General features: G+C 33.3%; 1 protein-coding gene and 2 pseudogenes across 1 annotated transcript; 2 read left to right on the forward strand and 1 right to left on the reverse strand.

Moving 5' to 3' along the window:
• The first annotated feature begins 5,307 nt into the window (after positions 1-5,307).
• On the forward strand, positions 5,308-6,203 carry LOC120167179 (zinc finger protein GIS3-like). Its single transcript, XM_039176276.1, has one exon. The coding sequence runs from the start codon at positions 5,398-5,400 to the stop codon at positions 6,112-6,114; it is 717 nt and encodes a 238-aa protein (XP_039032207.1). The 5' UTR covers positions 5,308-5,397; the 3' UTR covers positions 6,115-6,203.
• An 8,617-nt stretch (positions 6,204-14,820) lies between these two features.
• LOC120171816 lies at positions 14,821-16,858 on the forward strand (annotated as a pseudogene).
• A 137-nt stretch (positions 16,859-16,995) lies between these two features.
• Positions 16,996-26,135, reverse strand: LOC120173941 (annotated as a pseudogene).
• Positions 26,136-27,033: the final 898 nt, after the last annotated feature.

Here is a 27,033-nt window from a genome sequence, read left to right on the forward strand (position 1 = left end):
ATTCAAAAATTTTGGACCAATTTAGAATGAGGGTCATAGTTTAGGGATGAAATCAAAATATTCAAAGTATAAGGACTAATTTAGAATGAGAGTCATAGTTTAGGGATGAAATTAAAATATTCAAAAGTTTAAGGACCAATTTTAAATGAGGGTTATAATTTGGGGACATATGATGCAATTAACTCATGAAAAAAAATTCATGTCAAAAAGTTATATCCTTATTTTACCGATTTGAAATGTGAAATTATTATGTGTACAACTTCTAAAAGGTTGTATCTTTATAGGAACATTTAGTCTATAAAATATAAAAGGGTAAAGTATATCATAGGTTATTCTATGTCAAAATAATCTTTCTAGTAAGTGACCTTTCAAATAGTATAAAACAATTGTTTAACTTTCCAGTGGTTATAAAATGGTCATTGAATCTATCAAATTATCACAAATGATCATTAAACTTATCAATATTTAATACTATTTATAACTTTGTAGGGATCATTTTATAACAATTTCATAAGTTCAAATATGTTCAAGTACTAAATAGAAAAATATTCATGCTAAAAAGTTAGATCCTTATTTGACCTTTTTGAAATGTGAAATCGTTGTGTGAACAACTTCTAAAAGGTTATATCTTTATTAGAAACATTTAGTCTATAAAATATATAAGGGTTAAGTATATAATTGTCATTTAACTATAACAGAATAATCTTTCTGGTAAGTTAACTTTCAAATGGTGTAAAACGATCATTAAACTTTTCAAACAGTTATAAAATGGTCATTATATGCATGAAATTGTTACAAATGATAATTAAACTTATCAAAATTTAATATCAATGATAACGTTATAGCGATCTTTTGTGATAGTTTGATAAGTTTAATGATTATTTTGTAATGTTTAAAAGTTCATTAGCCTAAAAGATCATTTTATATAATTTAGTGAAATCTAGTATATTTTATCCAGAGGGGGCACATGTTGATCTTAGTAATAATCATGAATCGGATCTAACGGCCGAAAAGAAAAGGAGAGAGAAATGGGTGGGTGTGGGTTGTTTTTATGGGGGGAATGGACAAAAGTAAAAGAGGTGTTTGAATGGAACACACGAGAAAGGGGAGACAAAGGTGGGTCATGTGTTTGGAGTTGTGACCAACACTAACACTTGGTTAGAGCTTTTGCATAATAGAAACAAATTATGATTAGATTATATTAATTATTCTCTTTGGAAGTGGGAGGTAAATTATTGAAGAGATTATAATTTAGAAAGAAACCCCAAAACTTTACTCTCTATCTCTCTCGTAGTTAGTAAGATTCGGATAGATTTTGGACAAAGGCAAAACAAGAAAATTACATAAACAAATATAGATTTCAACGTCAATCACGCTAAACAATTATTATTCATCATCAATGCATAAACATGGGTCTGTTTTCCTACTTTCAAAACGCCTCAACATTCCGTCATTTTCTTCTTCATCTCCATCCATTGATTCCGATGCCCTAACCCTCTCTCTGTCTATATATATATATATATATATTCAAACAAGGCAAGTGAGGAATCAATTGGGTGGTCTCTCGTTGATAAAAAGAAATGCCATTCTTTTTAGAGGATTTAAATACAAACAGTAATGTTTATAGGATGTATCATTTATATGCATAGCTAAATAAGTACTTTATAATCACTCACTACTAAAAAACTGAGTTTTACCCTAGCTTACCATGGTTGAGTTGACTAAACTCCCACAAAACTGCTGCCATGGCAGGGAGTTTAAGTTTTATCTAATGTGAAACATATTGCTAGCCCTAGGTATTCAGCAGGTCCACCACCCCATCACTATCGTACTTTTTATCAGAATTCTGATCATAGTACCTAAAGCTGCTTTGATCTCCCTAACTACTTTCACTTTTTTTTCTTTCAAAATCATTCAAAATTTGAAGTGGTTGATGAAAATAAATGGATTATAATGGTTATAGAAGTTCATTCTACTTGATTTTAATGGAGAATAGTAACTGATAATGGAGTTGTCAATGTCCAAATCTTCTTTCTACATTAAGAGGTAGAAGATGGTTCCATGAAGAGGGACAGTATAATTCTTTTTTCAGTCTTGATCGAGATATTTAATTGTTAGCATGTTAAGTGGATATGATTGACTAACAATAAATTTAATTATGATGAATCATCTTTTCAAAAAGTCATAATTTTTCAATAAATGTCAGGTATTTAAGGTACAAAAATATATCTTGCATAGGTACAACAAAAGCATAAAGAAATATGCATGACTTTATATATATCGTAATTATTTAATTAACAACATTAAATATTTAATGATATAATATCTAATAATTAATCTTTATTTAGATCACAAACACGAATAATTGTGATTTACAGAAAAAATACAAAATATTACATGTATGTACGTATGTATGTGTCGATGCATGCATGGATTTTACATGTTAGATTTAATTGGACTTTTTCTTTTAGAGAGAAATGGGAAGCGAGAGTGGTGGTGGGTGGCGGTGTCGGCTCCTGAGATTGAGCTGAAGTGAAACGCGGGACACAAAGAGAGAGAAAAGGCTTTTCTACCTAAATATCACCCTATCTTTCTAATATTCCTGATGTAACAATATTATTTGAATATTTTCCAAAATAGCACACATTCAGCTGATGCGGAAGGAAGGCGCGTTCCCAAGAGCGCACTTTAACGGAATTTTTGCTGACAAGGTGGAAGGCGCGTTTCATGGGACACGCCTTCTATGAGTTTTTGCTGACTGGGCTACCACGTAGGAGAATGCGCTTTGCAGGGGCACGCCTTCGCTGGATTCTAGTGCCACGTCGGAAGGCGCATTTCCAGGTGCGCCTTCCATTAATTGGGCAATTAATTCCCACCCATTTTCTCACCTAAACCCCCTCATCCTCCCCTATATAAACCCCCTTAACACCCTTTATTCAATGTATGTCTTTTTTTCTACAATTTCCTAATGTAATTGCATTTTTTACAATTTCCCAATGTATGTGTATTTTCTACATAAATTTCCCACTTACCTCTTACTTCATGTGATTAATATTTTCATTTTAATCGAACCTTACCCTAAACCACTTTAACCTACACAACCCTTGACCACTCTCACCTTAAAAAACCCTAAACCACTTTAACCTACAAAATCCTTCACCACTTTTACCTTAACGAACCCTATACCACTTTAACTAAAATCACTCCAACCTAAATAAAAAAATTAAAAAATATTTTCGACCATCCTTAAATCATAACCGGGTCCCTTTACCTAATAAATTATCAAATTCTAATAACCCTAAACCACTCTCACCTTCAACCCTAAACTAAAACCCTCATTCAAAACCAAGTGAAAAGCCCTTTCCCCAAAAGAGCTTTCGGAAGGAGCGCCCCCTGAAACGGTATTTCCACCGTGGCGCCACACCAGCTGTAAGGCGCTCCCTTGAAACGTGTCTTCCCTCCACATCAGCAAATCCCGCGAAGTCGCCCCCCAGAAATGCTCCTTTGCTCCACATCAGCTGAATGGGTACTAGTTTAGGAAATATTGGAAAAAGGGTTTAAAATGAGAATATTAGATATTTAGGGTGTGTTTGGTTCACGGAATGTAAGATTACCAGTAGGAATAAAAGATTACCAGGGAATAGGATTACTAGAAATGTTGTATTTTGTGTTTGGTTGGTTTAGCAGGAATGTAAGATTATCGTGCTTGGTTAAAGGAATAAAAGATTATTATAATGTATATTTGATCAAATTGTCCTTATTATATATTTGTTTTTTTAACAAGTTGGAAAATATTTATATATTTTCTTTAAAAATTTAAATTCATAAAATTTATATAATTTTTTTTACAAAATTGAAAATATAAAAAGGTTTAATGAAAGGGTAAAATTTTATTTTACAACTGAACTTCATATAAAATTTTAATTATAGATTTTTTGTTGTAAATCTAAAATAGTTTAAAGATAAATTTATAATTTAACATTCGTAGAATTTTTATTATTCAATGACATAATAAGGATATTTTTGAAAGGAAAAAAAATTTAAGGGCATTTTAATCCAAAACGCCAGTACCTAAGGAAATGGAGGTAATAACATTCCCGGTAATATACCCCGAAAAATTCACTATTGGTAATGTAAGATTACCGGGAATGACATTCCCGGCCAACCAAACGGGGAATACGGATTTCATTCTCATGGGAATCTCACATTCCCCAATCAAACACATCGTTAGGGTTATATTTAGGTAGAAAAGCCGAGAGAAAACAACACAAATAAAAACAAAATTAACAGAGAAAAATTTCTTTTGGAGCAGAGACATTGCAGGGAATTTAAGATATAGGCATCACGGCATCCCATTGGAGACAGTTCCACTAACATTTCCAATCATTGTTTACACTCACTGTTTTGGTTAATTAATTAACAAAGAAAGGTCCCCAGTTTTCCAACATGTGTCATCATTCCGAATAGAATCTTTTCATTAGTACACCCTCGTTTTGTTTGTTAGTATTTTGTTTAATCTAAAGCCATACACTCACCATGTTGATGCCCACCATTAACAGAGCCATCGACCTATACTATAGACCTCTAAATTACCCATAACCACCTCTTCGAATTGTATGTGTCGTGTAAGAACTTTGTCATTTTTACACACCAATGTCTGAAAACAGCTATGTTAGCTTCTCATTGGCCATCCAAACCTTTTCTTCTTGCACCAAAGTGGTCCACATCACACTCCCTTAGTGCATTAATCTAACCTAATTGCTTCACGTTCTCAACAAAAGTTTGCTTTATAAGTTAATGAAATAATCTTGAGAGTGAATATATATATTAATAATATAAATTTTTATACGAGGTGAGCGTAATTAAAATTTTAAGATAGGTATTACTAGTAAAATAAACAATCAACATTAAAAAGTTTTGGATCTTAAAGTGAATACATGTTCATCCTGAATAATACTTGAGTCTATTAGTGTAAGTAAAACAAAATTATATTATAAACCAGAGCGATTTTTTTAGTAGTCTTAAATAATTATAATATAATATCTGTTTGAAATACTCTCAATTATTTAAAAATAAACGTTTAAAAATTTCTACAAACATCATACTCAAATCTAAATTTTTTAAAAATAACAATCAACCCTTAGTCCGAAACAAATTTGAATCCCCATAGGTGAGGGTCACAAGTCAAGTGTGTTATTGGGTCGTGTCGTGTTCACTTATACTCTCTCCTTAGGATATCCGAAACCTTATTCTGTTCATGTCCTAGAAAAGCCCTTTTTATCATGTATATATACCCCCACACATGCAACTCTTTACCTTACATTTGACATTAAAATACTAGCCCTACGCTTTGTTCATTTCTCTTTCTATTTTTATTTTTTTTGGGTTTTATCTGTCATGGCAGAGCTAGAATACCAAGGTGATAATAATACCAAGAGCAGCAACGCCACCGCGCGTTTAAAACTCTTCGGGTTTAACTTCTCAGAAGATTATGATGTTATGGAATCTAGTGGCACAAAAGATCCGTCTTCCGGGTCATCTTCCGATCCGTGTGGATTCGCTGGTGGTGGTGACCGGAAATACGAGTGTCAGTATTGTTGCCGTGAGTTTGCTAACTCTCAAGCTTTGGGAGGTCATCAGAACGCTCATAAGAAGGAGAGGCAACAGATGAAGCGTGCTCAACTTCAGGCCACGAGAAACGCGGCCGCTTCGTTCGGTAGGAATCCTATTATCTCCGCCTTTGCTTCTCCGCCGCATCTGTTGGCGTCAGCTACACCCGTAGTGGTACCGGCTGGGGCTGGACCGTCGTGGGTTTACTTACCTCGAGGAGGTCCAGCTCCTTTCCACGTCTCACATGGTTGCGTGATCCCAAGCGCCGGTGGTGTTGGTGGAGTGGGGAGGGGGCCGGCGGGGGTACCTTACTGGGGTGCTGGTAGTGGTTTGGGGGAGCCGAGGGTAGGCGCTGGTACGGTGATGCAAGGTGGGACCCACCTCCATGGGCGGGCGGTTGATGGGCCATCGTTGCGTAGGTTTTCAAAGGGAGACGGTAGCCCCAGTTTTGACGAAGCATTGGGCATAGATTTGCACCTTAGTCTAGCTCCGGCCAGGCCTTGACTCGGGCTTTGCTGCTTGGGATCCTTATACATTTTCAAAACAATTTTATTTTTTTATTTATTTGGAAATTATTTGTCACTTGCACATACCTTTTTATTTTTCAAAATTATAACCTCAGCAATATGAATTTTGTATCTTATGATCTAAATTTAGAAGCAAAACTTTCATGTGATGTATGTATATAAGTTTATAGTTTCTTCTTCCTATAACTATTATTATATTTCTTGAAGTCGACTAAGTCTTTGATTAGTATAATTTCTATTACGATATACATAACGACATGAATTTAAACTTGATTAAGCGAGAAGTTAAAATTCTAGAAATGAAAAATAATTAAAAAGGGGAAGGGATCATTGATGGACATTTGACCTTACAACGTATATGACAACAAATACATATGTATGATTTTATGTTTGAGATATATTATAAAATTCTATGAGATGGTAACGTATTATCAATAAAAAATATTTAAATTAAATAAAAATTTAAAATTTTTAAAGTGACAAGCACACCTTTAATCCCATCAAATGGAACACAATCTAGTGCTTGGCTGGTTTGGTTGGTCATTGATCACACTCTCCAAAGGTAACACCACACTTTGTACTTTATTGCTAAATTATCAAAACGATATGACGGAATTCAAAAGGTGATGTCCAAAAAATACTTTAGAAATCACATGCAACATTCAATTTGCAGAGAATCTTTGCCTGCTACCTTGGTGGGGAGGAACTCAAGTTAGAGACATAATTACCATCAAACCCAGCTCAGCTGTTTGTCATACAAGATGTCTTGAATCATTTGTCTGTTACCAATCAGAAACCTAAATTTGCAACCTTCAACCTTATCGGTAAAGAATGCATGTAAAATTCAAGACCCGATTACCATAATGATAGCTATAAGAATGCATAAAGATAGAGGATGAACGGAAAATTTTATGTAATTGAAAGAAATATAAAATTTTAGATGATGAAGTTATATCACTAATAAAAAAAATATCATAAAATAATTAAATTATATAAAATTTTAAAGATTCTACATTATACAGTAAATTGAGTAGTGTTGGAGACAATTCAAGCTGGTTACAACTTAAAATCAATTATCTTTTTCAAGTGGAGCAAGATCTGTGTCTCATACCATCTCCCCTAAAAGAATGCATTAACAGTAAGTTGTCAGTGTGAGTATAAACAAAGACATGTTAAAGTGACTTGTAAAAAGCCAAACCCTAATATTTGTCTTGTCACATGCTTAAAAAAGGAAGGGGTCCAAGCTGTAAACTCTCTTTTACTTTCAGTGCTCTCCATTTCAACAACAACAGCGTTTAAAAATTATTTATGTACTTAAATAATAGAAAAACATTACTTGAGTGTTAATTTTTCATTTAAGTTTAAATTTTTTTTTTATTTTCAGAAATTTAAGGGTATTACATTCCCAATATTTCGAATCAAAGTAATTAAACTGAAATAATTTTGTATCAGTTGATCTCTGGTTTGATATTAGTACATCATTATTACTCTTTACTTTTTCCTACATGCAGCATTTTTTTTACCAAATAAGCAAGGACAGATTAAGTAACCTAGTAATTTTTTCCCCGTGGAAGGTGAGATATTATTTCTCTTATAGTACCAATAACTCTAAGTTTCCAACTAACCCTTTGATAGTTTTGTTTGTGTTTTTTAGTTTATTTTCTCTAAAGTAGACTAGAATATGATGGAAAATGGGGACCCATTACATGCAAATATGCAATCCAAAAATTTTCATGAACTACCCCACATTTTGAAATTTTGCAGCTTTGATTAGATCATAAGCTGCTGCAATCTTAGTGTCCCATATTGTCTGGTATAATTAGTAAGTTTTTTTTAAAGGTTTCTTCAAGCCCTCATTATTAAGATGATAGAGATTAGGAATTAATAATGTATTTGGTTGAGAAAACAATGTCATTCATATGAGAGCTTGTGGGCAAAAACAAGGTTACGTGTAAGCACTTAAACAAGATAATGTAAGACCAAGAAACCTACTGCATTAGGGTTACTCCACTAATTGGTCAAAAGGGCAGGTGGTTGTTACCCGTCACCTCCAAAAATTATTCATACTTTTCTTTTCGGTGCAAAGTGAAGCTTAGGGTCCTAACAGCCTTTCAACATGTCCATAAAAGGTCGGTGACAAGTTTTTGAAGTATCGTCCGCCAGACAGTCGGTCGATAGATTCTTCAACAGGTTCGATATCGAAACCTATAAGCAAATAACTGGAAGTTTCTTGCAGTTGAAATGGGTGGTTTGGAAAGAAGGTGATATATAATATGAATGGTGAAGATATTGTGTAGGTGGTACAAGTGGGAATAAGATTCCACTTTTAATTGGATACTTTTGGACGTTTAACTTCCATATTCGGCCGATCAAAGCTTTTGGTAAATTTGGTTTAGGGAGAGAGAAAAAGGAAAAAGAAAGTTGCACAAGGTAGCCACAAACCATATTCATAGGTTTGAAAACTAGTGCACTTAGGGAAGAAAAATAACAAAAAGGGTTTCTTCATTTTTGTAAGATGAGCTAGCTTTTTTTATATATATACGGCTCCTAGTGGTTGGTCAGACAGAAACTGGCAATAAAATCAAATTAAATTTCCCACATGAAATCAAAGTTTGGAATAATTGATATGTTAGGAATTTACAAGTTAAAAAATAATTGAAACTAAATAACATAAAATAAGACATGCACAAGAGATAAATTTGTATAATTTGGTTTTGTTTATTTCTACGAATAAACAATAATTCACTGTAAATGTACAGATCACAAGGGGTACAAATCTATGATATCTCATGTATTCTAAAATTCAATATCTATAGCAAAACCTGAAATATCTCAAATCATTCAACTAATATCCCTAGAAAGTTTATATTTGCAAACATAAATCCCAAAAGTTACAAATATTACAAAAAGATTATCACTCTTAATTATAAAGTTTAAGACATACTAATCAAATACTTTATCACACAAAATATTTATTCCATAAGAATTCTTAACTGAATAAACAATCACAAAGTAATATTCAACTACTAGAATTATAATAAAATTAAACTTAATTTTTAATTAGAATTTAAATCAATATATAATACGATCTAACTAGATAGAAAAATATTAGATTCTTTAATCAAACTTTTAGATGTAACATTGCCGATGCCTAAAACACAAAGCCAGTTGTGGCTTGGGACCCAAGATTTTGCTTCATTAAAGCCATTGAAACCGATGTCAACACCCACTTAAATTTGACTCCTCTCTCTTTTAATATTGTTAATTGACTAGTTTGTAGTGGGAGAAGTCACTGCCCAATGAAGTTCCAGTCTGTGCTAATTAAATAAACAAATCAAAAGCCAAAATGGAAGGATTAAAGGCCAAATGTCTATGAACTTCTTAGTCACCATGATCCAATCAAATTCCACTGCTTACTCATATTCCAATCAAATTCCATCACTAAAAAGTATACTTCGCGTGTTCAACATTATTGTTGGGACCCGATAGGAATGAACAAGAGTTGGCGGAGACGGTCGTCGAAAATTTAAAATTCTTATATAATTAATTATCTTTTTGTATTTTTTATTGATACTATTTTTCTTCTCTTAAAATTTTATAAGTTTATCCGTTTATAAAAAATTGTGTTCATCGTTGGGACTAGAAAATTTCTTTGAGGCAGTCATTTTTGTTTGCTAAATCGAGTGCCAAATGGTTTGAACTTGATATACAAGATTAGAAATTTCAGCTATCAATTCAATGAATTGTATAAAGTCTAATAGTTTATCTCAAGATTAGGTGATAAATAATCAAACCCTAAACTTATTTTTGGGGGTAGAAAATGACTTGGAACATCATGGTGGGCACATCATCATCTTTTTCTTTCACATTTATATATAGAAATTATATTTGTTGTTGGTGGGTGGCTAGATATGCTCTAGCTCAAGGATGTCTAATTATTTATTGATGCTTTTGCATTGATTTTTGTACTATTTTCTCAACCAGTTGTGACCCGAAATCATTTGTGCAATCCAACATGCAGTACCGAAAGAAATCTCGTGCTGGTTCACCAGAATGTGACATCGACAACTGTTACTTTTATTTTCAAGCTAACACATTAATATTTCTTGGAAAGTCTCTCTAGGTATGAAATGCACCAATATTTAGCAGTTTTTTAATTAATGTGCCAGAGTAAAATCATTTTTAAATTTGTAATATTTTAAAAAAAAATTATAATCTACAGAAGTAGTAAAACTGTCGATTTCAAAGTTATTAGACATTGTTGAAGAGAATTTTCATTTCCTTGAAGAGAAATTTTTGGAACATCATTCATTACATATTCGATCGTAAACTTATTCAACAAGATTTATATTCTCAGGGTTATAATGATGTTAAGAATATTATCAGCAGAGACAGACGTTAGATTTTATGTTAGATAACGGATTTCTAAAATTTTAAGAGGACAAAAACTTATAAAATTATATGAAGCGAAAACATATTATCAATTGAAAAAAAATGTCTAAAATATATACTAATTTGAAATCTTTAAGGGAATGACTGTTCCCACCTATCATCTTCTGTTCATCCCTAATTATCGAGTACCTTAATTTGGTTGTACAGCGTGTAACAATGGGTGTAAGGGCAAAAAAATGGAAGTATATATGTTGAGCTTCATGGATTTGCCAAAAGCACAATATAATCCTACATTACTTTGAGGGGGAAAAAGGGGAGAAAAGCACAGTATATATGCTAAGCCCATTGAAATTTTTGAGCTTAATTATTGGGCTTTTTTCATTTTGTCCAAGATGGACAAACTAAAGTTCACATTTTTTTATACATAAAAGGGTAAACTATATCAACGGTCACTAAAGTTCTGATAAAAAAAATTCGTCACTAGGGTTTTAAAAGTTATATTTCAGTCACTATAATTATCGATAAATAACAAAATGATCATTCAGACGTTAACTTTCTTCATACTGATGATGATGTGGCACGTTAAAGAAAAGAAACTTAAACTGCCGGAAACCTGGAATGAACTCCCCCGACTAATTTTAGTATGTGATCAGTATCTTCATTCCTGTCAATGTAGATTTTTTAAAGCTAGCTACCATATTTGACATATCTTCTGCAGTGGAAATGCAAGCCTATGAGAGAGAATGTCATAGTTAAGGGTGGAAGGGCTCATTATTTGTAAGATCGCGCATTTCAAGCACTAAAGGGATTCAAAACATCCCACTTTGCGTCACCCGATGCTTAAATTTTTTAGGATTCTAATATCACTTCAGGTTTTGTTGCAAGGATTCATGGTATGGGAAATACTGTATAGCTTTTTTAGTTCCAAAGTCATTAGTGCCAGTATCATACAAAATGTTGTGGTCTCACTTTCAGCAGCACATGACAAAATAATACCAGATGTAACCTTATTCTCTGGTGTCCTGAATCCTTGTTTCTGCATTCTAAAAGTGAACAGATATAGGATGCTGTTATATGAACTCGTGCAGAAGAACGAGTCCTTTAGTTCGCATTTTCCTTTATTTTTTTCTTCTTCTTTTTCTCTTTATTATCATATTAAGCTTTTACTAACCAAGGCTGAGGTGACTAGAATTGACCTAAACTACAAGCATCATGGTGCCGATCTTAGATTGAAGTAGTCGATTGCGTTCTGGGCGAACACTAAATCGATTGCTGCTCAGGGTCAGAAAATGTACATACACTAGGACAGTTGGCTGATTGTTCTACAGTTCTTTTTTTTTTTTTGCTCGACAGAAGATATATTTTATTAAATAAATCCTGAGTCAAGAGTCTCGTTAAAAACCTCCATAAACTTAAGTGGAGGAAAAGAGTACTCTTGACTAGGAGCAAAAAACAACTCCAAACGATACAAACGAAACAAAACATAATACAGACGAAGATGCCCCTTCAATATCTGAATCCCCTTACCAAAGGCAAGGCTGGGAGCAATGCAACGTTACAACAACCAACAGACTTAGTGCAACAACAGCACCTTCAACCGACACTTTAAAGACTTAACACAAACATCATCTCTAGAAACCAATACATACAAAACCGAGCTGAAACAAGCAAAGCTAACATCATCTAAAAGAAGAACAACGAACGACTGCATGCTTCGACAATTACGCTCCAGACCATACCTAGAAATAGATTGGTAAACGACCTAACCAACAAAGAGAAAGCCAACAAAACATGCAGAGCAACTAACAAAAACTCCAGCACTGTAGAGGTCATCCAAACCAACAGCAACCAAACTTCCAACAGAATAACCCAAAAGCAATCGGTTCTGCGCACCCCATCGAGCACAAAGCAATGCGCCATTCTATTACGATTACAAGGCATGAACCAACCATTGCACTACTTGATCATCCAAACAACTTACACATTTCAGGAAGAACAATTGGAAATACTCTTCGGGAAACACCTCTTTGACCAACAAGACCAAGCAAAGCAAAAAGGGTAAACAACTCCCTCACACAAGCCAAGATACAACTAGCAAAAGACAATATGGAATGGCCAGAACCTAACATGAATCAGTGCAACTTTAATTCATTACTAACAAAGCTACTTCCTTCACCACTTCCTGCTTCTCACCTGAAAAATGGATACCAAGGCTTTTACCCAACTCCAAAGTTTTCTCGGCTTCTTTAAATGTAGCCAACCATCTACCTTTTAAATCTGAATCAGATAATGACCTTCCTGATAACTCTGAGGAGTCCAAATCATCTATCTTCAATTTGAGTTTCTTAAGCGCTTGATCCCTTTTTCTTCTGTTTGGAAACGATAAAACTTGATTTTGTATTTTCAGAAGAGATCCATACTTTTTCGATTTTTTGCTTTTTCTCAAGTGCTCAAATTTTTGAAAATGAATTGACCAAATCATCAGACACAAAATCTCCCCGACCCTTAAAGTCCTTAAGAGTCCTCCGCAAATGATTGTGGTCTACATTAACAGTTCTTGATGCTATAACTCATATATTTTTGTCTCTAAATTTTTTAGAGTTGGATAATGATTGCTAAAGTGTTCACTTCATGCATGACCAAAAAAAGTTGGTTGGTTGAAATGTGTGATGACCAAGCTATTGTTGACAAGTCATAATGGCAATGGGTCATGCATGGACGTGAACACTTTAATAATAATGAATATCATCAAATATATTATGTTATCACTTAATTAGTTGTTTTAACATGTAATGTGATATGTAGGGTTTTGTGTGTGTTTGGTTTATTTCTTCTAAAGTTGTTCTTTAATATTTCTTTTAAATTATCACTTTAAGTGATATTCTAGTATTGTCGTCTCCCCTTTTCTTATTTTCTTTCTTTTTAGCGTATTCTCTAAACGTTTGTTTTTGTATATTTTTAGGCACGGTTTTATCTATCATTATAATAGTTTAGTGTTTCATGTTGCATTCATCACAACACACCTCTTAATCAAGAACGATCAACGATATTACATAATTAGATCTTCTTTTGCGATTATTGATCGATGCATTCGAAATTGTTCGTGAACAATTTGTCAGACTCATTCTCTGAACATATATATATTTTTAAACTGAGACAAAGAGATTATTCATGTATTTAAAGGAATGTTTTAGTTTCATTTTTCTTTACGTCTTCCGAATTTTTATATTAGATTGTGTTGCTTTTGTTGTACATCAACTTTCATTTAATGTAAACCTAGCTTATTATTTTAAAAAAATATGTAATGTGATATAAATTAAAATATTTGAATAATTAATTGTTATTATATAATCCTAATCCTAGTTTATGATCTAAAAAAATATAAAGAAATAAAAACTAACAGCTTGATAAACCAATTAAATATGTTATATAATTTAAATGGGGTGTTAATAAAACTAAAAGATAGTTATAATAAAGGGATGTCGTTTTAACGTGATGCACGCCATTTCTAAACTTGTAAAGCCAAATTCTGTCGTCTTTCTGTTTTGTCTCTCTAGTTTCCCAAGTAAGGGCGGCTCTTAAAACTTAAAGAAAGGCATGACGGTAGACACACAGGAGAAGAAGAGAATGGAAGAGAGTTTAATACCCAAATTAGAGGAGGAGAGGAGCAACCCCTGCTTATCATGGGCTGCTTTCGCCGGAGAAATTAAAAGGGTGGGTTGCCTTGCGGGGCCAATGGTGGCGGTGACCATGTCGTAGTACCTCTTGCCAGTTATATCAACGATGATGGTGGGTCATCTCGGTGAGCTTGCTCTCTCTAGCTCTTCCATTGCCATCTCTCTCGCCGGGGTCACCGGCTTCAGTTTTCTTGTAAGTCAATTTGCATTTTGCTTCTACTTACCATACCGATAGTGATGTTTAAAATTATAATGTCCTCAAACTCCAGCTCTATTTGTTTGTATGTTCCTACTCTTTTACTAGGGAATTAGGTTTCCTTATTTAACATGATTGTATCTAATTAGAAGTTCGATTCTGACTCAACCTAACCATACCCATATAGAGCTAATGAGTTTACTCGTGGAAATTCATGTCCCCTTTTCATATTCTCTTTGTGGTTGGATCTCTTGACTTCCAATCACATGATCTCCCTCCATCTTTTACGTATAAATGTTTTTGGACCTTTTGGGCTTATGTTGACTTGAAAAATCTTTATTTTTCAGTTAATTTAAACACTTGGGCAGCAAGTATGTGTGATGACAGATATTCCTTTATGCTTTTTGACTTGTAGTTTTTCAATCACTATCAGTTTAACAAATTAAAGAAAAAAGTACAATAATTGAATGATTGGTTTGCTGCTGAGTCTAGACCAGCTGATGAACTGAGTTTGGATTACTGGAATTGTCAGTTGTCACCACTATTACTATCTGAACTTATAGAATATCAAACAACTAAATTTTGTAATTTGTATGTGATTATCAGCTAGGTATGGCTTGTGCATTGGAAACGCTGTGTAGACAAGCTTATGGAGCTCGACAGTACCGAAAAGTGGGAATCCATACCTACACTGCTATATTTTGTTTAATCTTAGTTTGCATCCCTCTGTCCCTCCTATGGCTATACATGGGGAGGCTACTTGTGTTCATTGGTCAAGATCCCTTAATTTCACACGAAGCCGGCAAATTTATCCATTGGCTAATCCCGGCACTATTTGCCTATGCTACTTCTCAACCACTTGTGCGCTACTTTCAAACGCAAAGTTTGATCACTCTCATGCTCATATGCTCTTGTGCCAGTCTTTTAGTACATATACCTCTATGTTGGGCTTTGGTGTTCATGTCTGGATTAGAAAATATAGGAGGAGCATTAGCAATTAGTATCTCAAACTGATTAAATGTGATTTTCCTTGCACTTTATATGTTGTACTCTCCCGCCTGTGCAAAAACTCATGTCCCCGTTACAACGGAATTGTTCCAAGGAATCAGAGAGTTTTTCCGTTTCGCTATCTCCTCTGCTGTTATGATTTGGTTCGTTATCTCTTCTCCTCACCTGAATATATATGCCTAAGCTGTTGAAGGTCTGTAATGTCTTCTTTATTCAAACAATTGTAGCCTTGAGTGGTGGTCATTTGAGCTACTTATCCTGCTGTCAGGGCTTTTACCACATCCGGAGCTGGAAACATCTGTCCTATCTGTGTGGAATGTTCATTTGCTATCGTTTGGGATTGATGCATCTGGTATCCTTCAAAGCTTAATGGATATTGCAGCCATATGATTTTTCATTTGCATCATGTTGTAATTACTCTACTAATAAGTTTTTCTACTTTCCTAAGCAGTCTCAACACCATTTCAACACTTTATGCCATACTATATGGACTTGGTGCTGCAGCAAGGTATGTCCTGATATGCATGAACTTATTTTGTAATTCCTTTTTATCAAAATTGCAACTTTTTCAAACCAAATTAATGTAACTAAGAATTATTTTCTATTTGTATAAATAGTACTAGAGTTTCCAATGAACTAGGGGCAGGGAACCCCCAAGCAGCACGTGTAGCGATGTATGCTGCTATAGCTCTTGCAGCTTTAGACAGCGTTATAGTTTCTGGAATCCTGTTTGCGAGCTGACGTGTTTTCGGTTATGTTTATAGCAACGAGAAGGAAATGGTGGATTCTGTGACAAGCATGGCTCCCATGGTTTGTGTGTCTGTTATTCTTGACGGCTTACAGGGGGTTCTTCAAGGTTAAACTCGCTATCTTTTTGGTGAAAAATTAATATATTTCCAAGGAGATGAATGTTACAGTGGTAGTCTTACAAATGGTTACATGCTTGGATCAGGTGTTGCGAGGGGAAGCGGATGGCAGCATATTGGAGCTTATGTCAACCTCGGAGCATTTTATCTCGTCGGAATCCCTGCCGCTGCCACCCTTGCCTTCTGGCTACAGTTGAAAGGGATTGGCCTGTGGGTCGGTATACAGTCCGGTTCTTTAACCCAAAATATTCTGCTCGCCATTGTTACAAGTTGCGTAAATTGGGAAGAACAGGTAATACTGCAACTTAGCTTCAATGACATCTTCATTTGTATACTGGAAATCGCACCTTTTAGCAGATTGTTAACACTGAAGGGATTGAAAGACTTTAAATTTGCTTACTTGCTTGGCTTAGTCTTCTTCATCATTTATATTATATTTTTTGGACTGTGCCAAAAAACTGCAGGCAAGTAAAGCAAGGGAAAGGCTCTTCCATGGAAGCTCATCAATGGAGTATGGAACCATGTAAGAAAGCAGAATCAATGAGAGATTGTTTTGAAACAATCAAATTTTATTACCATAAAAATGTAATATTATTAGATACCATACATTATTAGATGAGTGGGAATACATATACATTTGCACATCATAGTAGGATTGAAACAATTGCCTAATCTGGTGAAAAAGGACTATTATATTCCGGAAACCATACATTAAAGAGCTATGCCACTTTAACTCCAGTGGGGCGTTTTCTCCATGGCATCCATTATATTCCGGAAACCACCGCAAAGAAAGGGCCCTTGCCACAGCTTTGAGCTGGTGGAGAATATGGAACCTGCATGAACCGAGATGCCTTCACTTGGAGCGAGGTCCACTTGGCATACGCCACATGTGAATATACCCCATGTTGTTTGCCCTGCGCACTCGTCGTCTCTTAGTCTGCAATAACAAATGAAAACAGTGCAGTACAGTATAATGTCTATAAATTTAATACTCGATAAATTAATAATCTCTCTAAAATAATAATTATTTTCGGTCCCAACCTAGGCCCAAGGTCTATGACAGACGTCGTATTACTGTCAAATAATTCTTTCTTCTCAAAAATAAATAAATAAAGAGAGTAGTAAAGAGAAGCAGGGTCGATCCACAAAGACTTTAGAGTTTCTGAAGTTGTGAATTTTCTAATTTTAGATCTGGATAAAGATGAGAAAAGATAGGGATTTGGTTAAAAGACGAGATTAAAATAAATGATTTTAAATTGTTTAAAAATATGAGATAATAATAAAATAAATAAATAAATAAATAAATTGATATAAAGAAAACTTAGGGTGAAAATAGCCTCAGACTTCAGATTTGCCTCAATTCTATCTGATCATCGGAATAAATTTTCACTTCAATATCTGTCGGTTACAGTCTACAGGTTCAACCCCTGTAACTTGTTTCTCTCTCTTGTGAACTGATAATCCAAAATCTATCTGAATTTAAGTCCTTATGAGGACTAACTACGACTATTGTCGTTAGCACCAACTTAATTTTAAAGATCTGGAAAAACCATACTCGGACTATGTTGTCTCAATAAGAATCGAATACGATCTCAATTTCCCTTAGCAGATTACTGCTAAGTGTGTTCACAGGAAGTTGAACTTGCTACCAGTCAATTCTTCCTCCCAACAATAAACCAGAACAACATCCAAACCAACGTCGACTTTTTGATTTAAAAGCGTTTTGATTTTAAAGGAAAGGCCGATTGCCAATCCTATTTCTCTAGAAAATTGAGAAAATTACCCGAAGGTATTTTTGGGTGCTTTTCAATTCTCACAATCTAAATTGAGTCATCGCTTCAGCCCTTGGCTTACGGAGAAATTAGTTAAGTATGACAATCATACTTAGCATCTTTAAAAATAAAAATAAAAACTTTGAACATAAAGAAAAACTTTTATAAAACCCAAAGTCAGATGCGTCATGCCCAGAGTCATGCCTACTAATCCAGTCTTGACTCCAAAAATAAAAAAACTGTAAAATTTTATCCTTTTAGTGCAATTTCTAGAATCTAGTGTATTGCACAAAAAATGAATCAAAACGAATAAATCAGCCACAAAAACAAAAAAATTAAGGAGTAAATTAAAGGCAAAATAATAACCAAATAAACCACCTATCAAATTCCCCCTCACTTATTCAATGTTTTTCCTCAAGCATTCCTCAATTAACACATTAAAATCATAAATTGTCATCTTTAATTTCACTTTATTCCTAAAACTTTCAATCGAACTAAGTTCATGACAATTGCCGAATTCAAGGTACAATCAAACAAAATCACAACTAAGAAGAATTTAAGCGAAGCAAGATATCCCAATTAGTTTTCAACATCAATGAAGCATGACTCAATGCCTCACAAAGATTCACTCATATCCGCTTAAAGTGTTTAGGGTAAAATGAAATCACTCAAACCTGAACTAACCAAGATATTACTATAGGTTTGGAATCCAATCAAGTCTTCACTACTAAAAGTGAATATAAAGCAATAATCAAGGGGTCTTTAAATCAACATGTAATGTGGCTTAGGTTAGGATAGGGAAAAGGCCATGATGATCGGTTTAAGTATCAAGACAAGATATTTACAAATTATTCATAACTTCATAAAATAAAAGTAAACAAATAAGCATAAACATAAACATAAATCACTTTTTCAATCTTTTTTTGTTTTTTCCTTTCACTGCTTTTTTCGTTTTTATTTTTTTCTGGTTTTTTTCTACTATTTTTGCACTGCATTGTTGTAATTTCTACATTGTTCGAACCATTTTTCACAAAGGTAAAAATAATAAAATAAAAACATACATCAAATTAAACAACTAATCTACTTGTCTTGATAAGAGTAGAAAAAGGGGGAAAATAAAGGTTTGGGTTTAATTATGTGGTAAAAACCAAGAAAATGATAAAGGCTCAAAAACTGGTTCACTAGTGAAAATATAAATGGATATGTTATTTGAGGGAAAATGGGCTTAATCCTAAGTGTCCCTATCACATTAAAACATTATGTCCAACATGTAGTCTCGATATGCATTAAGATTACGAGTTCTAGAATATCATAATTAGTCTGGCACACTCAGTCAAACAATGAGAAAGAAAGAAAATATATGATCGTTAGGCTCAAATCTCACAAGAAAGATTTATATGTACTGAGTCAAGATCATCTCCATCAACAAAAGCTTGAAATATCAATATTTAACAGAAAATCACCAGTTATGCCAGTAACCATCATGCAAATTAAGTTCGATAAAAGCATGGTCACGTTCCAAAAGGAAGCAAGAGTATAAAGTGAATTTCAAAATAGGCAACTAAAGATTTCAACACATCAATATCAAAAAAACTTAATCCCAACCAATCAAACAAGCAAGCGAAAAATTTGATAGCAAATTCTACCCCCCACTTAGACCATATTGTCCCAATATGTAAAGAAAAGCACAAGAGATGGAACATAAATACTCTCATGGTCTAATGACAACCAAATATAGACTTCTTGCTGGAACCATGGTATCTTACAATATGTTGTGCCGCCTATTGAACAAAGTATTATCTCCAACTGTAAAACACTACTCCAAGGCTGTATATTCGATTAAAATTTGAACATGTTCAAAGAAAATTTAAAGAAAATAAAATAAGTACCTAATAAAATAAAATTTACTAAAAATTAAATGAAATAAAATAAAATATAAATGAAATAAATAAAATAAAATAAAATTTACTAAAAATAAAATAAAATGAAATAGGTTGCCTCCTATTTAACGCTTTTGTTTAACGTCGTTAGCTTGACGACCTATTCCAGACTACAGGTTTCGAGAGAAATACTTCCTTTACTTCATACGTTTTTTTCCAACTAAGAACTTGCTTATGATAAATTCTACGATCATATATATTTCTTTTATTCTTCTCTTGTAGATTTTGGCATTCTCAAAGGCTTTTCTAGAAATCCTTTTCATCTTGTCCGAAATAATTACTGGCAAAGAATTTTTTTCCAAAAAATGTGTTCTTCAAGTGTTCTGACAACTTCTTCAAATCGACTTGAGAAGCCTACAAAACAGAATGTAGCATTTTAGGATTTGAGGGAGTAAAGCATAAATAAGAATTAACCGAATTTTCTCAAACTCTCTGATTTCATTTTCAAATTCCTCCAATTCCTTCATAGATTATCAATAAAGTTAGATTTTATATAATCATCAACGGGAGGTCCAATAATATCAACAAAATTTATACTAGCAACATTATCAGGATAACCCATTGCTTTGTATACATCAAATTTTACGATCTTACCGTCAAACTCTATTGTTAGAATCTCACTTTTTACATCGATTTTTGTATTTTTTTTTGTTAAGGGACGACCCGGAAGTATCTCAAAACAAATATTTGTTCGATCATTTTCCATGTCAATGACATAGAAATCTACTGGAAATATAAGCTCATTTACCTAAACCAATATATCATCCAAAAGTCCTTTGGGATATATTATCAACCGATCCGCCAGCTGTATTGTCACTCTTGTATCCTTCAATGTCTCATTAGAAAGTAAGTTGTACACATATAAAGGCATAATATTTATAGAAGCCCCTAAATCACACATTGCATGTTTAATTCTAACTTTACCAATTTTGCAAGGTATAGCGAACATACCTTGATCTTTTAACTTAAGTGGAAGCTTTCGTTGGAAAACAACTGAAACATGCTCTCCCAAATTTACTTTTTCAGTTCCGGTGAGCCTTATTTTTGTGGTACAGAGGTATTTAAGAAATCTAGCATACCTTGATATTTTTCGGATTACTTCAATGAGGGGTATGTTGATTTCAACCTTCTGAAATACTTCCAAGATTTCTTTCTCTTCAGCTTGTTTGTCTCCTTTTACTAACCTTAAAGGAAAAAGAGGCTGAGTGGCATATGAAGATGGTGATGGATCAGATTGTGATGCTTTTTTCTTCTTTTTCTAGGGATTTACATCAATCCCTTTGTCCTTATGAGTTTCTGCTTCAGTATTTTTTTTTCTTTTTCTTAGATTTCAGGTATTCTCCATTCTTTTGGGGATTTGTGCCAACATCCTATGGGACTGGTTATTCGATAATTATATGGATTCGAATGTTGATGGCGCTAACATTTTCTCGTGGGTTCGCTTCAGTTTGTGATGGAAGCTTACCTTGTTATTCCAAGCGTCCCACGGCCTGAGCTAGTTGAATAATATACTTATCTATTTCTTGCAAATGAGCCTCAATGTGATTCTGGAATTTTTCTTGGGAAACATCCATCCTCTTAACGATAGATTCCAAAGAGGACTTTGGCAATTCATGAGGTGGCGGAGGTGGCCTTGATTGATAGACTTAATTAAGCCTTGAGTTTTATACGTAACTGAAATTTGGGTGATCTCTCGGGTTGTAAGTGTTTTTGTTAAGGTTGTAAGGCCTCTGAGAAGGTCCCAAAAAATTGCCCACTGTGTTCACTTGTGCGTCAGTTTCTTCTTGTAATTTCGAACAACAGTTTGTTGGATGATCTGGCATTGTGCATATTCCGCATACTTTCGCTGCTCAAATTTTTCCTGCAACCAAATAATTAATTGTGTCAGTTAACTTATCAATTTTGTTTTCTAAGGAAGTAGTACTTATCTCGTGAACCTGTCGGCTGGGTTCACTTGAAGTGCCAAATTGCTAAGAGTTGGCAGTCATTGCTGAAATTAATTCCCTTGCTACAACTGGTGTTTTGTTCATAAGAGCTCCTTTACTAGCAACATTTATAGTCTTCATCTCCATTGAAAGTAACCCTTCATAGAAATATTGGAGGAGTGTTTGCTCGGATAATTCATGATATGGACAGCTTGCACAAAGCTTCTTAAATCGCTCTCAATAATCGTAAAATGATTCTCAATCTTTTTGTCTTATTCCCATAATGTTTCTTCTTAATTCACTTGCTTTTGCTGCTGGGAAAACCTATCAAGAAAATTCCGAGTTAAATCAACCCATGTATTTATAGAATCACGAGGTAAATAAAATAAACATTCTTTAGCTAAACCAGATAAAGAAAAAGGGAAATCTCGTAGTTTTATTTGGTCTTCAGATACTTCTTGAGGTTTTATGCTTGAATATACCATATGAAACTCTGTGAGATGTTTGTGTGGACTCTCACTAGGAAGCTCATGGAATGTAAGAAGAAGATGAATAAGGCTCGTTTTTCAGAGTAAACGAAGTTTCACCTTGAGGAAAAGTGATGCAGAGGGGTTGTTGTACGGCAGGTGTCGCAGATAACTAGTGAATCGTTTGATCTATCATTGGTTCTGACGTGTTGTCTGTGCCTAGTGTATCTTCGATTATCGGTTCTTCATTTGTATTGAAAGAAAATGATCCTTTCGGATTTAATTTTGGATTTGAATGCTCCAGTTGTTCCTGTTGTCGTTTTCTTCTTTTTTCTTGAAGCGTTTTTGTGTGAATTCATCTGGCTCGAGTTACGATTTCTTGATTAAATTCTACCAAATCACTTGGATTACTTCTGGTCATAAATAAAAAAGAAACAACTCTATCAGTTATTTTAGCCGAAGTCCCCGGCAACGGCGCCAATTTGACAGGCGTCGTATTACTGTCAAATAATTCCTTATCCTTAAAAATAAATAAATAAAGGAAGATAGTAGTAAAGAGAAGCAGGGTCGGTCCATAGAGACTTTGGAGTCTATGAAGTTGTGGACTTTCTAATTTTAGATCTGGATAAAGATGAGAAAATATATGGATTTGGATAAAATATGAGATTAAATTGGGAATTTTAAATTGTTTAAAAATATGAGATAATGATAAAATAAATAAATTGAGATAAAGAAAACTTAAGGTGAAAACAGCCTTAGGTTTTAGCTTTGCCTCAATTCCATCTGATCATCGGAATAAATTTTCACTTCGGATATCTGTCGGCTACAGTCTATAGGGCCCAACCCATGTAACTTGTTTCTCTCTCTTATAAACCGATAATCCAAAATCTATATTTGAATTTCAATTCTTATGAGGACTAACTACGACTATCGTCTACGACTATCGTCGTCAACACCAACTTAGTTTTAAAAATCTGGAAAAACTCAACTTAGACTATGTTATCTCAATGAGAATTGAGTTCGATCTCAATTTCCTTTAGCGGACCGCCGCTAAGTGTGTTCACATGAAGTCGAACTTGCTACCAGCTGATTCTTCCTTCGAACTATAAACCAGAACAACATCCAAACCAACATTGACTTTTTTATTTAAAAGTGTTTTGATTTTAAAGGAAATGATGATTGTCAATCCTATTTCTCTAGAAAATTAAGAAACTTATCCAAAGGTATTTTTGGTGCTTTTCAATCCTCACAATCGAAATTGAGTCATCGCTTCAACCCTTGGCTTATAAAAGAAAAACTTTTATAAAACCCAAAGCAAAGAAGAAGAATGAAAATCTGAATGTGTTTTCAAGTTTACCCTGAGGGGTATTTATAGCTTTTTAAATCCCTAAAAATAATGAAAATATAATTCCTAAAAACAAGAGATAACTCCTAAAGATAATTCTTGAAAATATTCAAACTAAAATCCTAAAAAATAAGATAATTTTCGAATTCGAATTTCAAAAACGTGATTGATCCGTTCGTCCTTCTAGAAACGCTGATTGGACCTTCTAGAAGCTGCTAACTCAACGTCACGTCAGATGCATCATGCTTAGAGTCATGCCCACTAATCCAACTTTGACTCCAAAAATAAAAACTGCAAAATTCTTTCCTTTTAGTGTACTTTCCAGAATCTAGTGTATTGCATAGAAAATGAATCAAAATGAGTAAATCAACCACAAAAACCAAAAAACTAAGCATCAAATTAAAGGCAAAATAATAACCAAATAAATCATCTATCAGTCTAAATTAATAATTTCAATAAATTAATAAGATAATAATTTTCCGGAAGACCCTTATAGAAATTTATGGTCCTTTCAATATTATAAATTAATAATTCTACAAAATTGCAAATATAATTAAGACAACTTAGTAAAATATGATTATATTATTGTTTGTTTCTTCTTAAAATTTAAATCTAACTGTATTTCATCTCTTACTTTCTTTATTGTATTCAAAAGTTCCGATGTTGAGTTCTCATACTATAACAAAAAATTGTGAAGAGTTATTGCCACTATGAGTGCTTCTTTCCACGTAATTGATCTCAAATGTATTGTATCATCTTTAGTTTCATCCTCAATAGGTGATTGACATTCATTTTGTTGCAATACCTAAAGCCATTAATCATCGTATCAAGTTTATGAATACATTTTTAAGTAATTCCTTCATTTAAATTCTTTGAGGCTACTTCATCATGAGAATGGATTTTATAATGTCCAAAACAATTTGATATTGTCTCATTCAATTTATAGAGGTCTTACTATACGCGGAAGGAAGCACTCGATAAATTAATACCTTTTTAAGTTCCTTTTATTCATTAAAAATATGTAGGTTTATTGAATCAGAAAAAAAAATTATGTGGTCTTGTTATTATTAATTTATAGAGGTTTTACTGTATTTTACTTCCTAGATATTTATATCCGACACGCACGTCTGAGTTCGAGTATTTTAGCGGCAATGACAGTTTTAGATACTGCTAGTGCTAAATGCAAACCTTTCAGCAAGCATTGCTGAGCCTTCTTCAAACAGTACTTCCACTATACCAACAGCTGAAAGCTTCTTCGCTAGTTTATTGGCGGAATCACGGGACTTGCTCCTGAATAAAAACGCTCTCAGTTTATTCGGCTTCCCGGAAGACGCGAAGGCGGCGGTGAATTTTCAGGGGGAATTATGTTGACGACAATGCAAGTCATGTCATCCTTTAACCATCGTGTCCTTAATGCTTCCTAAGCAAAAAGATATTAGAACATGAAAAAAAACTGGTCTAAAAGGAGAAACCGTATGACAATGAATTGAATCACCTTAACTACTTGTCTAGCAGCAACTTCGGCTGGTAGACCACAGCAAGATTTTGCTGCCGTTCCCGACGATAGGACATCCCATATGCCATCCGAAGCAATTATAAGCCTCCCACCAGCATTTGACAGCTTTAAAAAAAATCAGCAATTTCATTTACAAACTTTAAATGTGTGCATATGCTCTTCAATTTCAAATGAGAAAGTGACCATAACATCAACAAGAACATTGCAAAAGGTCCAACAAGCTTACCTTTACTTGCTTTCCATATGGCATGGGAACTTTAAACTCTCCAACATCCATACCTCCTATTGACCTAGACAGACATGAACCACCTGGTCAACATCGAAGACGATCAGGGATGCATGATTTTATGATAGGAGACCGAACTTATAAAATTTTATAAATGAGCAAACTTATAAAATTTTAGACGGTAAAAACATATTATTAATAGAGAATGTCCAGAAAAATCTAAAATATAATAGAATTTGAAAATTTTAAGGAATGGATGGAATCTATCTCTGGAAAAAATCGATCTGTCATGATCCGGAGGAACTATAAACTCTTCCACATTGGTCATCAATGCAATTTGGAACCAAGATACCATTGATTTAGATTTTGAACTGCTTATCAAAGATTGTATTATGATGGTGGTATCTCTGTTTCAATTTTTGTTTTTTTTTATTTAAGTTCGTAGATAAAATAATAAGATAATTTATACTCTAATAAGATAATATTTATCCAATGACTGATACATGAATTTGTGTTGGTGGATGCAAATATAAAAAATTATATTAAAATTTAGAAAGTGCAAGATTATAAAATTTTAGGGGTATGAAATCAAATAGATCACATAAAATACAAAGAAAATATCTAATATATAAGGGAATTTAAAATTTCTACTCACTGCATCCCTGCATTTATCGTATGTTGATCACTTGAATTAAAAGAAGCTTTCTAACAATTTTTTTGGATGCTGTTCTTAACGATACTTTTCATGTTTTTCCTAATAATTATAAAAGATATTAAAATTCGATGTATAGAGTGAATTAATTAATTTAGTTTTTAATTTGTCATTATTGATGGTTGGTTTTAACCATTTATCTTGCTTGAATTATAAAATTTTATATATTTTAAAGAAAGATTGTTTTTTTTTTCTTTCTCAAAAGTAACTTCGGTGCACAAACCCAACGGCGGAACCACCCCAAAAAGTATTTAAAAAATAAAATATATTTATATATATCATATGTATAAATGGGTAAACTACATTTTAATACATAAACTATTATTTTTATCTGTTTTGGTGTCCAAATTTTATTTTTGTAAAATCATATATGACGTTTAGTTTAAGTTTTAATTTAGTATTTTACCGTTAAAAATTAATAGAACTTAAACATTGTATTTTTTTCCCAATAATGATGTGACATTACCTTATGATATCACGTTAAAATCGTCGTTGAGTTTTGAACGACGGATACAAAAATAAAATATAAACTAAATGTTAAATATGATTTTAAAAAAATAAAGTTTAGGTATCAAAACGAAACATATGTAATAAATATTTAATTTACCTTATATAAATATTAAAATATTAAGTTTATCCCTTAGAAAAACGTTAATAAGTTATTAAATTTGGCTTCTCCAAAAACGACGCATATACTACTTTAGGGATTAGAAACAACCTAAATATCATTTATTAAAAAAAAGTTAACATCTATTTTTTATATTATTGTTTTATTTATAAATGAATTAAAATATTTTTTTCTTTTTCATTTTTTATTTCAAGATATGATTTTTTTTTTGTGTTTTTTCTTGTTT

This window comes from Hibiscus syriacus, unplaced genomic scaffold (assembly GCF_006381635.1).
Source record: "Hibiscus syriacus cultivar Baekdansim isolate YM2019G1 unplaced genomic scaffold, ASM638163v2 tig00003041_pilon, whole genome shotgun sequence".
NCBI lineage: Eukaryota > Viridiplantae > Streptophyta > Magnoliopsida > Malvales > Malvaceae > Hibiscus > Hibiscus syriacus.